The sequence below is a fragment of the Apteryx mantelli genome, chromosome 16 (genome assembly GCF_036417845.1).
Source record: "Apteryx mantelli isolate bAptMan1 chromosome 16, bAptMan1.hap1, whole genome shotgun sequence".
Lineage (NCBI taxonomy): Eukaryota > Metazoa > Chordata > Aves > Apterygiformes > Apterygidae > Apteryx > Apteryx mantelli.
The window spans coordinates 22,099,464-22,113,750 of NC_089993.1; the positions used below are offsets into that span (position 1 = coordinate 22,099,464).

Here is a 14,287-nt window from a genome sequence, read left to right on the forward strand (position 1 = left end):
GGGAGACAAGCTTTCTGTTTTAATTTCTTTCTTTTTTTTAATGTGATTGTTGTGTAAGCACAGGATGGCGAATGTTGGTTAGCCTCAGACCGGCACCTGTGGGCAGCCTGGCCGGCGCGGCTGCCGCTGCAGCTCTGCACCGGCGTCACTGCTCCCCGACTCCTTACCCTGCTGTGGGTGCCTCTCCCGGGAGCAAGCCTCAGCCCCACCAGCCACCCCCGGCACCTGTCCTCTCGGCTGTGCTGTCCCCACGTTCACTCATGCGTGCGCTTGTCCAGCCAATAAAATCGCTGGAAGTTAAAAACAGTCTGTTTCATCTTCTGTAATTTAATCTAATCTATAGATCTGTTCCTGCTAGAGGCTCTACAGCAATTCTGAAAAGAGATGTGCTAATCAAGTACAGAGATCTAAACTATTAGTTTTAAAGTGAGAATCATAATATTTGATGTTACACAGATTTCTGTACTGGTGATGGTAATTGGAAAAGGGTGTGCTTTTTGTGCTAGGAGAGGGTGTGTACCCAGGTTTGTTTTCTTTTCCAACGACAGCCCAGTCAGGGATAAATTTGCAATGTGGAACTGCAGCACTTGGGTTGTTTCTTCCTTGGTGTTCATGAAAAAAGCAACTTAACTGGCATAAATCCTGAATGCCAGTGTCAAATCTTGTCATTTTAGGGCTGGTGAACAGATGGATTTGATCAACGCTCTTCCTGCCTTCCCTGCGTATTGGAGCGTGGTCGCCGTGCACACAGCAGCGGCACCGTCGTACACGGCACGGCCTGGCACGGCAGCCGCACAGCTGTACTCGCGCGGTGCGGCAGGTGCTTTGCTGTGCGGCTTCCTGAGCCGAGCGGCCTCACATGATGCCTAGCACTGCGCTGCCACAGAGCAAAAGAAACAGTCGTTACAGCCTAAATTCAAGTAACAATTTAATTTGCCTTTTGTATTATCTAACACGGTCTGCCAACTGCTGAACAAGCTGTAAGCTACAGACAGATCTAAATAAAGTATCAGTTCAGGAAAGGAATCTGGGCATCAGTGTGGACAATTCGGTGAGGACTTTTTTGCAATATCCTTCTACGCTAAAAAAAACTGACAAGCAATAGATGTCATCAGAATGAGATTCAGAGTACAAGAGAAAAAGTTATGAATGCTTTTATATAAGTGAATAAACACGCCTCATCTGATTTCTACGTACAGAACTGGTGGCCCATCTTTATAGAGAGGTAGCAGTTTTCAGCAGCTCACAGTGGTTCCCAGAGCTCGGTGTATTGCAGTAGGAGGTGCACCGGTGGCAAGCACACAGGTAATACAACCTTTCCACTCCTGATACCAGTTTCTTCTTTATACAGTTAAAGATCATATATGCCATTTAATCACTACTAATTTCTCACATGACCGTCCCTTACCTTCATGCCCTAAAATCTGTGCTACTGCTACAACCAAAGCGAACACTGTCTGCTGAAGATAAGAATAAAGTCAGTTATTTCATCAGCGTGCTGGAGGAGGCAGAGGATGGGATGCGTTTGTCCCTGGCTGAGAAATCTTGGGCTAGCTCTGAGCAAATAAGCACAGTCAGTGCAGCAGTATTTCTGGGGCTCAAGCTGTCTGGGGCCATGGAGGTCACAGACTGCTTGGAGCAGAGCATGTGTATATGAACTGGAGAAAAGCCCAGGTTCTGTTTAAATGTCTGTCTCAGAATTTATCATGTTTGTTACAGTCAAAGTTTTCCCATTACAGCAATATAGTTGTTTGCATTTGCTCATCTCCTGCATGCACCCGGGTCCTGCGCTGCAGGGACGTTATCCTCTGCGTGGCCCCGGGTCCTGTGCCGTGGGGAGAACATCTCCTGTGTGCACCCGGGTCCTGTGCCACAGGGAGCTCATCTCCTGCATGCACCCGGGTCCTGTGCCACAGGGACCTTATCCTCTGCATGGACTGTGGCTGGGGTCACCGTCTCACCGTGTTAATGCCTGCTGCCCACACCTGGCTCTGCCCTGCATGCGGACCCTGCAGGGCTGCACCCTCCTGCCCTGCTGGGGGAGGGACTGCCTGTGAGGGGCCACACGTGTACATGCATGCACACATGCATGTGCACTTGTACACACACACAGTGCATGGGGTACATGCAGATGCATACACAGTGCATGGGGCACACACACACACACACACACACGCATGTGCACATGTACACACAGTGCCCGGGGCACACCCACACACATGCACACCCACGCACATGCACACACATACGCACACGCGCATGCATGCACACATGTACACACGCACACACAGAGACACGTACGTGCACACAAATGAACATGCACACACATGCACACACATAAAAACATGCATGCACACACATGCACACACATGCGTGCATGCACGCACACATGTACACACATGCAGAGGCACACACATGTGCACAAAGGTGCGTGCACACACAGGCACACACACACACACACAAAATGCAGATGCATGCACACACCCACACAGGCACGCACACATGCATGCACACAGGCACACATGCACAGGCACATGCACATGTGTACATGCACACACAGGCCCATGCACACACACACAGGCACACGCATGCACACACAGGTGCATGCACACAGGCACACGCATGTGCACAGGCACACAAGCACAGGTGCACATGCACACGCATGTGCACTGGCACGCATGTGTGCACACGCACACACATGCTCACAGGCACACGCATGCACACACACAGAGGCGCATGCACACACATGCACACACACACGCGTGCGCACACGCACACAAAGGCGCATGCACACACACACGCGCACACAGAGGCGCATACACACGCGCGCGCACACACACACGCGCACAGACGCGCACACAGAGGCACAAGCACACACACACGCGCGCACACAGAGGCGCATACACACACGCGCACAGACGCGCACACAGAGGCACATGCACACACACACGCGCACACAGGTGCCCCCGTTCCGCCGCGGCGCGTCCTGCGCGTGTCGCTGCCCGCTGCGGCAGCGGCCCCTGCCCCGAGCTGCCGAGAGCAGCGTCGGGGGAGCAGCGCCCCCCTCCGGCCGCTGCAGTGCCCCGGCCCCCGCAGCGCCGTTCGTTATTTGCTCTAGGAGAGGAGTTAGTATACTAATACTTTTCTGGAATGCTGTGTATTCAGAAATTTCTGGTCACCCATGGTCTTGACATTAACTGATGCTGCAACATCTTTTTCTTTTTTTTTCTTTTTTTTTTTTGCAGTAAGGGAGAGACGTACTTTACTGTCTCTCCTTGAATAATCATAAAACCACGGTAATTCTCCAGACTGACAATTGTGGACCAAGCTGGGCATGCGCTTTCTATGTGCATAACTGAAACAATTACATTCTCATTAGTTATACCATACAGTAATTGCAAAACAAAGTGTTCACAAGTACATTATTTATGGGACATATTTATTAATAATTATAATTATTCACAGATCTCAGACTGCAAAGGAAGGCCTTGTAATGAAATTTGCATGTAATTCAGTGAATTCACATTCAAGATGCACAGGGAAATTGTACTCTGAGAAAAAACTTTTTTTTAAGAAAAAAAATATCTGTAATGAAATTGTATTTATTATGCATTTGAGTTTATTGCTGTAATGAAGGCTGAATGTCCCCGAGGGAAAAATGTAAGGGAAGGTACTACTACAGGGAAAGGGCAACACGAAGGCCGGCGAGGACAAAGCACCCGTAGCCCGGCCTGAAGCGCGAGAACGACTCCTATTTCTGACTCCGCGCGCAGAGACGGTGCAAGGTGCTTCCCCCAGCCGGAAGACGCCCGGCACAGGCCGCGAGCGGAGCCAGCCAAAGAACCCGGCCGCGGCCCGCCCCGCTGCGCCGCGCCGGCAGCTGCTCCGCGCCCGCGGCTCTCGGGCGCCCCCGCCGCTCGGCCCGGCCCTGCGGGGACGCCGCAAGGCCCAGCGCAAAGCGGGGCGGAACGCCGCTAGGCCGCGGAGCCGCCGCCAGGCGAGCAGCACCCGCGCTCCGGGTGTCGGCCATGACGGCACTCCCACAATGCCCTTCGGGTGCGGCACAAACCCGGATGCAGCGCAAGATGGCGGCTAGCGCAGGAGCGCTGCCAGGCTGCTGTGCCCTCTACCGCCCTCGCCCCTCTCAGTCTCCTGACAGGAAGTGAAGCCGGTGGCGTCACCCCTGCAACTACGCGTGCTCAAAGCTACTGAGGAAGTTGAGTGTGACGGAGCGGGAGCTCCGTCCGGGCGCGCACTTGAGTAGCATCTGCCGGCGCCAATGAGAGGGCGGGATGCACGGAACTCCTGCCCGCAGCGGGGGGGGCATTGTTGTGGGTGACGTCACGGGCGGAGGATGCGGGCGCCCCATTGGCTCGGGCGCGGCGGCCGTGAGCTGGGCTCTTAAAGGGCGAGGGGAGCGCGGGCCGCGCCGGCCGGGCGGGGCCCATGGCCAGCACCAGCAGCCCCCTGGTGAGTGCGGGCCGCCGCCGGGGCCGCGGGCGGCTGCGGCCTGCGCCGCGCCGGGGGAAGGCGAGGTTCGGTTCGGGCCAGGCTGGGCTGGGCTGGGCTGGGCTGTGAGGGGGCGGCCACCCGCGCCCTGCACGCTGCCGGCGGTGGGGCCCCGCGCCGCGGTGGGGTTTCTCGGGGAGCCCGGGCGCCTCCCGCTCGCTCCGGGGCAGGGCGGGCGGGCACTGCCGCTCCCGGCCCTCCTTCCGCTCCTCGCCTCGCGGGGCGACGCGGACCCTCGCGGCGCGGCCCGCCTCCTGCTCGGGCACCGGCGGGGCCGAGTGCGGCGGCGAGGCCCCGAGCTCGCCCTGCCGGTGGGAGGGAGCGGGGCCGGGGCCGGGCAGGCGCCCCGCGGCCCCTTGCGCAGGCGGCTCTCGGTTCCGGGTGCGGAGCACTGGCGGGCCTTTGCCGGGCTGCCCCCCCCCCCCCCCGGAAGCCCTGCGTTGTTGTCCTGGGGATCCGCTGGTTACTCTCACCGACCTCTTTTGCACCGCAGACCAGCGCACCAGGGAGACTGCGAGGACATCTTTCCAAACGTAGTTGTCCAGTCTCACGGTCTAAAACTCTACGTTTTGTGAGCACTAGTTAGTGAAGGACAGAGATATAGCTGATACACAGAGCTGAAAATAGTATATTTTAATTTGTGTAGTAGACTACACTTTTTAGTTGAAGTAGAATTTCCATTATGAAAAAAGTGTCTTTTTAAATTAAAATAACTGTCGGCATTTAGTGATGTCAGTGTGGCCAGCTTGCAGTGAAACATTCCTTATCCCTGTGTGTATATTGCTGTGCTTTTGAGTTTCTCATGTTCTTTCTATCAGCTCACTTTTTCTTGTTCTCACGAGTTTCCAAGCTCCACTCTGCAGCACTTAAACTTTTCTTTCAAGAACTGGAATTGGCTAAGGAGGGTCATCTGCATGGAGGCTGTGGCATATCTGCATTGATTCCTGAAGTCCTGTTTCACAGCATGCTCTTCTCTTCATACAGTATGCCTTTTTTCCCCGTTTCATCAGGGAATTCCAAATATTCATATTTGTTGACTAAAAAGGACAGTTAATATGTAGACTAGCCCTATAGGGGAGGACATGAGACATTGCATCGAGGATTATGAAATAAAGCAATGCTTGATTATGAAAGGAATTAGTTTTGCTTTCTTGCCACTCTGTAGAGCTCCATATAGCTATTTCTCTGCATCAGAGATTATTTCTGTGTATGTGAACACTTCTAAACAGAGGGCATATTTCACTTCATGCTTCTGTCCTTGCTCATTGCTTGTCTTTCTAGGATTTTCCTTCCAAACACTGCCATTTCTGTTCCTTTTCCATACGCAATTCAGGTCGCTCTCTGTAAGAGTTATGTACAGAGAGAGAATGAATAAAGAAGAAAGTCAACCGTCACTTCTACTAAAAATAAAAAATTTATTTAGGGTAACTTAATTTCTGTTCCTTTCATCCTATTTACAATTTCTCTGTTCAGGCAAGTGTACTGACAGGCATTAGCAGTTAGCAAGCAAATAAAACTTGATTCAGCTAAACTTTTTGTAATTCAGATGATATCGAATATGGGGAATTTGCATTTTTGAAACTCTAAATAGGGTGCTGTTAATGTCTGTGTGATGGAAGTAGTGACATTTGTGAGTTCTGTGATTATTTTGCTAGAAATCCAAAAGACTCAGAGGGGAAAATAGAGCACAGCTTTGAATGGCATATTTCAGCATTTCCTCTGCCAAAATAGCTAATTTTTGTATACATGCGTGTGTGTGTGGCAGGGAATTACCTAGAACATTCAACTGCTTTTTGAAGACGTGATATCAAGTTTGAGATCTCCATTTTTAACAAGGAAACAGCTTAGTCCTGCTTTAGTTACAGGTGTCAATGCGGTCTTAATTATTTGCTGCTAATACCTTTATTATAAGCATATTGAATCTCGCTAATATCAAAAAGTTTTCTTGAAGTGAACTGTCTTGGAAAAAAGAATATTTAGATCTTCAGCAACATCTTCACTGGAAAGTTTAGCTACGCAAGCAATTATTATAAGACATGTCCCATTCTACTAGTATTTCTGTGCTGATCAAATCTATAGTATAGTCATGGATATGTCTGAACAAAAATGTTAGCATATATGTATATAGTTGTTGTTGTTGTTGCTTGTGGAATTAATATAAACTATGCTTTTGAAAGACCTGTGTTCTTAATAGAATAAGTTCTGTATTTACACTAGAAATTAGGCTATGGTAAGAGTTCAGTTTGTAATTATTTGAAGGTATAAAACTTTCAGTCAAGCTAAGCTTGAGGGGTTTTGTTTTGTTTTTTCCCCTTTGTTTTTTTTTTACCCTTTTCTTACAAAAAATATAAGAAGCTTAACAAGCAATTTTATATGCATTCATATTTCTAACATAGGAGGTGTTGGTAGCTAGTGAAAAGGAGACAATCATGTAGAGAAATAATCTGGATGTAATGGCAACTTTCAACTAAACAATGAATCCACTGTGGGTTGGCTTTTTTTTTTTTTTTTAAGCAAATTATTCTTTGGGTAACTGAGCTATTACTTACAGTACTAGAAGTCATGTCTCTTTCATGTAGCTCTTGTAACTCTGAGTAGATTGCCATACTGGACCTTCTGTGGCACCTTGGAGACTTTCAGAGGCTGATTTCACTTCTCTAAAGGAGATCAGTAGAAATGTTGAAAGGTAACATTGCAGGAGGAAATCAGAAAGGGATGCTGACTGTTGAAGTGCTTGCAGGAATCTTAGTACAGAAGGCATGAAACCAGAAGTGCTGTTGCTTTGTTAGACTGAAGAATTTGGTATGACTGGCAAAGTAATAAAAATAGGCTTGCTCCATAAAGCCATGAAATATTTTTGTAAGCTTTTATTTTTTTAATACTAAACTTGAACCTTATCTACAGTTTTTCTAAGAAGGCTGTGTGGATGGCTGTAGAACTAGCACATTTGTAGCATCAGGAAAAAAAATGCAAGTGAGAAATTACTTTTTAATATGGAAAGTTAAAAATTTGCTTTTAATTTGTAAAATGCCTTGTTTAGAAGATAAAATCTTTCTGTAAGTTCCTCATATTGGAGCTTTCTGAAGAATTCTGAAATTTATATTGCAAATAGGAAAACTTTTTTTTTTTTTTTACTGGTAGCAAAGTTAAGTCAGGTATATCTGATAAAGGAGCAAGAAAAGGGAAGGAGCTGAATTTTCTCCTTCTCCCTTCTCTTATTTGCAGGTAAGCTTATCAAAAGTTACTAAGGTCTAACTAAGGTATATGAAAGGACTGGACATAACACTGGTAGCCACAGCATGGAAAAAGTTAGTTGTTTGGTCTAGAATCTAATTTTTCAGACCTTATGGAGTCTAATCAATAGCGCTGTAAGAAATAAAGGGTTTGTTAGATGATGAAATACTGAAGTTGAGACTGTCCTTCTGCTTTGAAAGACAAACTATAAATACTTCACCTGGCAAATATTCTATAATTCTTTATGGTGAAAAGTTGCAGGGGTTAACTTGCTTAGCACGTTGTTCTGAAAAGAAAGTATTAAATTTGATGTTCAGTTCTTTAGTAATCCTGCAAGAATTTAATTTACAATCCTTCATTGTGCTCTCCAGTCTTTTTACTGCTGCCTCTGTATGACTGCTCACCCACTCCTGACCCAAAACTGTTCTCTTTACCTCCTAAATCTTAGCATCACTAGCAAGGATCTGAGGGTAGGAAATCCTTTAGAGTTTATTAGCACAAGCCCCAGTCCATGCTGCACAGCACCTCTTAACATTAGTGTGCTTCGTCAGGTACCTAATTACGTAGGATGTGATCTAGACTATTGCTATTGCAGATAGCTTTTGTTTTCTTGTGAGCTGGCCTGAATCTGTTTGTGTGAAATGAATTCTCAATGGTTTGTTTACATATATAGCTATTTGGGCCGTAGGCTGACTTTAGGTGCTTAGAGATTTTTGTGGTTTCCTGTTTCAGATCTGTTTTGAGGATTGGGGGGGGTGGGCCTTAAATAGTCTCTGCCCCTGAAGGTGCTTGGAACTTAAGTGCTTTGCTTAGCTGTAGAGGAGGTTAGAGGGTAACTGACTGGTATGCAGGTTCTCACAAATCCTTTCATTAGCTTTAATCCTTACCTGAACTTGGAATTAGAATCCTGGAAATTAGTGACAGGAAATACCATGCATGTATGTGAGGCTGTCAAGTTTAGAAAGAGGTATTTGCATTAACTAGAAAGTTTGGGTCAGCGTTGCTCTGTATATAACAAATTCATTTTTGTGGAAACAAAATCAGTTGTACGGATGAAATACCTTTATTCCTTCAATGAAAAATCAAAACAATTCTAACAATGTAGGAGTGTTCTCTGTGCTTCCGAATTCTCCTTTCCATGAGTTACATTGCTGCTATTACATGAATCTGATTTCCCCATTACTCACTTATGGATAAATTGCATTATAGATTTGCTGCAGAAAGTAAAGTGCAGGTGGTAGATGATCAGTTCAGTTATTAAGAAAATGGAAGTCAGGTGATCAGAGCTGAGGTTTGTTTCTTGTTCTTTGAGATTTTTGTATGAATAATACAGCATGTTTCCCTAAACTTAAAACCACTTCTTTGTACACCATGAATTTTCTGAGAGCATACATCCAGAAGGCTTAAGTAGATTTGAAACATCCCTTCAAAATTAATTGTGGAGTACATTTAGAGGAATAGGTAGCTTTGAATATAGGACTTGTAGTATCTTCTAAGACTGAATTTCAAACATGAAACACAAAACTGCTTATTAAAGACTTTTTTTAATAGCCTACTTGTTCCCTACAATAAAACAAAGAAAAGTCCCTGAAAAAATATTTTTTCTAAACAATTTCTGATAGGCTATTGCAGCATGACATTGTCAGGTTCAGCTACGGCTTATATATTGTTGGAGATAATAAATCATCATAAGATGCAGTAATTGCAAGTGTTCTCAGTCTTACCTCCATGTTACTGTAACTTTTTTTATTCAGTTAGGACTGTTAATATATTGAGCATGTCACCTTGAATTTTTTTCCTGTACCTCTGCTTTCCACTATTGAAGTTCACAGCCAGTTTAGGTAGAACAGTGTCTTTGAAGAACTATCTGCTCCAGGCTTGCTACTTTCATTAATACTCGTAATCTTTAATCTTGAAAGGTAATATTAGGGCATTATTCTTGAAGAAGTTGTTCTTTTCTCTTAAATGCTGCTAATTTCTATCAAGATATTTTGATAGAAATTATTTTGGACCAGGTTTCTGCAGTGCTAGTGCTTTACTGCATGCTTATCTTTGGCGTGTTTGAGTGGTTTCAGTTGAGTCAGTGACACTGTGCATGAAGGTGAGCATAGCTGCTCTGGTGGGTCACAGCCTAGACTTGTTTAATCAGACAGTTGTCATGGCAGTCAGTTTAAACCAAAAAAACTCTCCTTTTATATAACTGGTATATAGAGAAAGTCATATAGTTTATTCATAAGAACCGTCTTTTAAGCAACATATTTATCACGTGACAACTTCTGAGATCGAAGAATTTAATTCCAGATAGATTTATATAACTTTAATTCTTTTGCAAAACAAAATTGTGTTAAAATAGCTTTTATAACTGAAGCATGAGATTTCAATGCTGTTCTTTTAAATGCAGTAATTGTTAGCCATTTATGAACCTCCAGAATGGAAACTTGATCAAAATATATAAATTTTGGTAAATTGTTTAGCTGTAGACAAACTGATGTTTTGTTAGCTGTAATAGTCACGTTTTTTCAAGATATGCGGAGTTAATAAGCAATTTGAGTTATGAACTTGATCTTAAATTCTCTATGTTAATATTTACATACCATTCGAAGATGAGATTTGAAAGTGCTGATGCAGCTTTGCACAACATAAACACAAACCACTGTATTATAGAAGATAAATGTTTGATTTTATACTGTTTTATATCTACTGATAGCTAATAACTTGGAATGGGCTCTGTTTCCTGCAACTTGAAGAATTCAGCTTAATATGATCTTCAAAGAACTTCTCTCTAGAAAAAACATCCTGTTGTCCAGGAGAAATATAATTGGCATCTTTGTAACTTAACACAATTTTAAGAAATGCCTTGTTTTTTTGGTGAGGGGGTGTAGTTTTTTTGTTTTGTCTGTTTGTTTTAGCTTTAATATCCCTATTTTAATGGAATTTTTTTTGACAAGGTGTCTTAACTCTACTTTTTGAAATCTTTGCTGCACAGAGATAATTCACTGAAGTAAGATTTTAATGTTTTATTTTCAGAAAAGCCATAGGAATTTGTTGATGTACTATTTAGTTACTGATTTTTAAATATATATATATATATATATATATATACACGTTTCTTTCTTTCAGTATATGAAGATTGATTGTTGTTCTTTAAAGTCCTTGGCATTCTTTTTGTCAGATTTCAGAATCTGAAAACATGCCTTTAGTTCTGGTTTTCTTACCATTCCAGTCTAGTGGTGTGCCTTCCTGATTGGTGAGGTATGTAATTTTCTATGAGGTTGGAAGTGTGAGCAGAGTACATATTTTCAAAATCTCCCAGTTACTATCGTGTTTTACATTTCTTTCTTTATATGGCTGTACATTTTTAAGTGTCAAAGTTAACCTATTATGTGAGCAAGTAGCTTTCTGGTTGTGTAGCACATTCAGAATAAACAAAAATATTACTGCAGTTTAACATAATCTTAGAGTTGTGTGGTATCCATCACGTGCTTGACTTTTGTATTATAATCACAAGACTTAGTCTGACAGCATGTAGTGACACTTGTTAAGGCATGTGAATGTGTTTTTTTTTCTTTATTCAAGTATTTTAATTCTTTAATGGTAATAGTAATGTGGACAAATAGATTTATTGTTAAATTCTTTAAGTTGGCCAACAAACTTCTAAGCAGGTATAAATGGATGCTGGCGTACAATGGAGTTTAAAAAAATTTTAGTATATTGTTTCTGTACGCACACATGTTCAATCAGTTAATAGGAAGAAGATGCTCTAGGTTGCTTAGTAGAAAGTCTGATAGTCCACTTCTAGGCAAAAGGTCTAGAGCATAAGTAGTAGACAAGATAAAATGTTCAAGAATTGGTGTTTACTGCAGGTTATGAGAATATGCTATTGTTGCTCTGGGTTGCCTTCATTCACTGCAGTCACTCTGGTGTAGCAACATAGAGTTTATGAAAGGGAAAGTTGGTGTTGAAGATGTATCTTATTGATACAGATCACATGATAATCATTATCCCTCCTGCAAGCCACTGCTGGAAGGAATTGGTACATAATGAAAAGTGCCACATGTACAGTGTTCTCTGCCCTGGAAGGTAAGACAGTTAGTTGGATTTTGTTATTCCAACTCAGTGGTTCTTTGTCTTAACTCATGCTTCTTGTAGTTGAACTGTACTGCTTTTATCTAAATTCTCTTTCTAGGTACTAACAAGAATAGTTTGAGGATGTGCATTCAGGCCCACCTAAGTATCTGACTGAGTTTTTTCCTCTTTTGGAATATGTGGGTGTGTTGCACTGTAGCCAGTGGAGACTATCACAAATAGGTATTGGAGAACCTGGAGAAGGTAAACATTTTCTTGGGATAATGAGGGGGAGGAGGCCAGTGGGATAGCTGAGCTTAATATCAGTTAGTGGCCCCTTATCCTCTTTTTCAGATATAAGATGTATGAGAGATGCAGCTGCTGCATCTTTGTCAACCCTCTGACACACCAATGTGTGATGGAAAGGATATATAACTACCTGGCTGTTCATTTTTTTCCTTTGCATTTTGCAGATAAATCCTTAGGAGACCCCACATTTTCAATGTTTAATTTATAAGCAATATGAAATAAACTTTAATTTCAGAATTTTCTGCTTGTATGAAAATATCAAAATAATTTGCAAGCCTATCAGACCTATCCTGTCTAACTTATGACTGTCTTTGGCTGAATCTCAGTACTGAAAAATAGTGAGCTTTATCTCTAAAACCAGAAAACCACTGTCCAGTGAAAGTAAATACTTCACTCAATGTGAAATAAAGGTCTTTGTCCCTCCTTAGATGCATGGATAAATTGATGAGTTCCATGTTCTGATGTGAAGACCAGCTTATTAATTTGGACATAAATTGAATACCCCTCTTGGAAGATCTTTCTTCTGTTTTTCTATCAAAGGATTATGGTTGGCAGAGATGTACAAACTGTGATTGGGAGAGGGTACTATGACAGTGAGGGGAAGATATTTTATACTATATCATATAGTATCAGTTTTTGAAAGCCTCTCAAACTCCACTTGCAAGTGAAAAGGTAATTCATACAGATTCTAGAGCACTGCTATATTGCTTTCTGAGTCAGATCATTTGTCAATTAGACTTTGCTGCTGATGTAGGGCATACAATGTTTGGATTGGTTTATCTTCCTGATAGTCTGTGAATTTCTTATGATTTAGTCTGACATTCATAGCATACACCACTCAATAATTCTTACATCAGTATGACTTGTGTTGAATTGCAGGTGATCCTAATCTACTTTTTAGTTCTGTATGTTCTGGCACCACAGGGCCGAGACAGTCTGACTCTTTATTAAACAAAGATTTCATGAGCTCAGTCTAGTCAGATGAAGAGATGTTTTTCCAGGGGTTCAGTGTCTTGTTTTTTCTTCTGAGACTGGTTTTATTTGGTTTTCTCTGTAATGTTTGCCTAGTAATAGCAGCAGTAAGACTTCTCTTCTCCTAGTTGCTGCTAATTTTGTACTGTATATCCAGGGATGGACTAGCTTACGATCTTTGTGGACACTCTCGTCTGCTTGTTTTCCACCATGATTCCTAAATTCTTGGGCTATATTTTGATTTGTAGTAATACATTGGTAGAGACAAAAGCAAGGTGTTGCTAACTGTCTAATTTACCAAAGAATGTAGACTCTCTAATAGATGTACTTTTTGGCCAAATGGTATGTATTTATTTTTTCCTCCCAGTCTTTAAATTTATGCAGTTATTCTTATTTTCTTTCAGCCTTTTTTGTTTGAGAATCAATCCAGGTGTGCACTGGAAGAGATCCTGTTTTGTGATGGCTATTAAAGTTGTTTAAGAATTTAACCAATTTTACTTGGAATATTTTCTATATTGATTTTTCTGAACAGTATTCTGCAGTTCAGATGTTACATAATGCTAAGCCAAATATCTTATGGGTGTCTATTTGCATTGTTTTGTTTAGTAGACCTGTAATACAGTTTACCATAAAATATATGCATAGGAGGGTTGTGCCAATGTTTTATTATATTCAGTCTCATCAGCATTGTTTATAATCAAAACAAGGGTACCAGCTGAGGTGAGGTACTCATGTTGTTTTGTGTAAATAGAACTTTCTGGTAGCAAGATCTGATTCCAAAAGAATTGGGCTGTAGGTAAGTGGATGGAAGAGCTTTTCTGATCATTGCTGCCATATGACTTAAGGCAGGCAGAGAGTTCAGTAAGACTGCAGCTAGACCGAGTGTTATTTAGGAGATAGGTGATAGGTTAGGACCTTACTCGCACTGACTCTTTCTGTCAGCAATGAGATTTTGCTAGTATAGTTTCAGTGGTAGCAAAGATACTATCAGTTACCTTCAGTAGTCAGTAACATGTCAGCGAGCATAGGAGTAAAGGATACTGGTAGCCTGAGAAGGCCCAGTCTGTATGAGTGTTTTTGCAGCTGTTTCTGTTGGTGGAACTGTACCAGCAAAGCAGTGTTGCAAAATTTGCAATGGGACAAAGCTAGTAGAGATGTAGTTGTTGTGGTTGTATTTGCTTTAGAGCAGTGTGGCTTT

At 42.9% G+C, this 14,287-nt stretch overlaps 1 protein-coding gene across 2 annotated transcripts in view; it reads left to right on the forward strand.

Moving 5' to 3' along the window:
- The first annotated feature begins 4,206 nt into the window (after positions 1 to 4,206).
- PDPK1 (3-phosphoinositide dependent protein kinase 1) overlaps positions 4,207 to 14,287 on the forward strand; it is a 34,118-nt gene continuing 24,037 nt past the window's right edge. Inside the window, exon 1 of one of the 2 annotated variants that reach the window (XM_067306312.1) lies at positions 4,207 to 4,216. Coding sequence is in view for 1 of the 2 variants with exons in the window: in XM_067306311.1 (XP_067162412.1) it covers positions 4,447 to 4,470 (24 nt within the window). In the remaining variant the exon portion in view is untranslated. Of the gene's footprint in view, positions 4,217 to 4,399; positions 4,471 to 14,287 lie in introns of those variants that run through there. The other variant, XM_067306311.1, reaches the window with a different exon arrangement.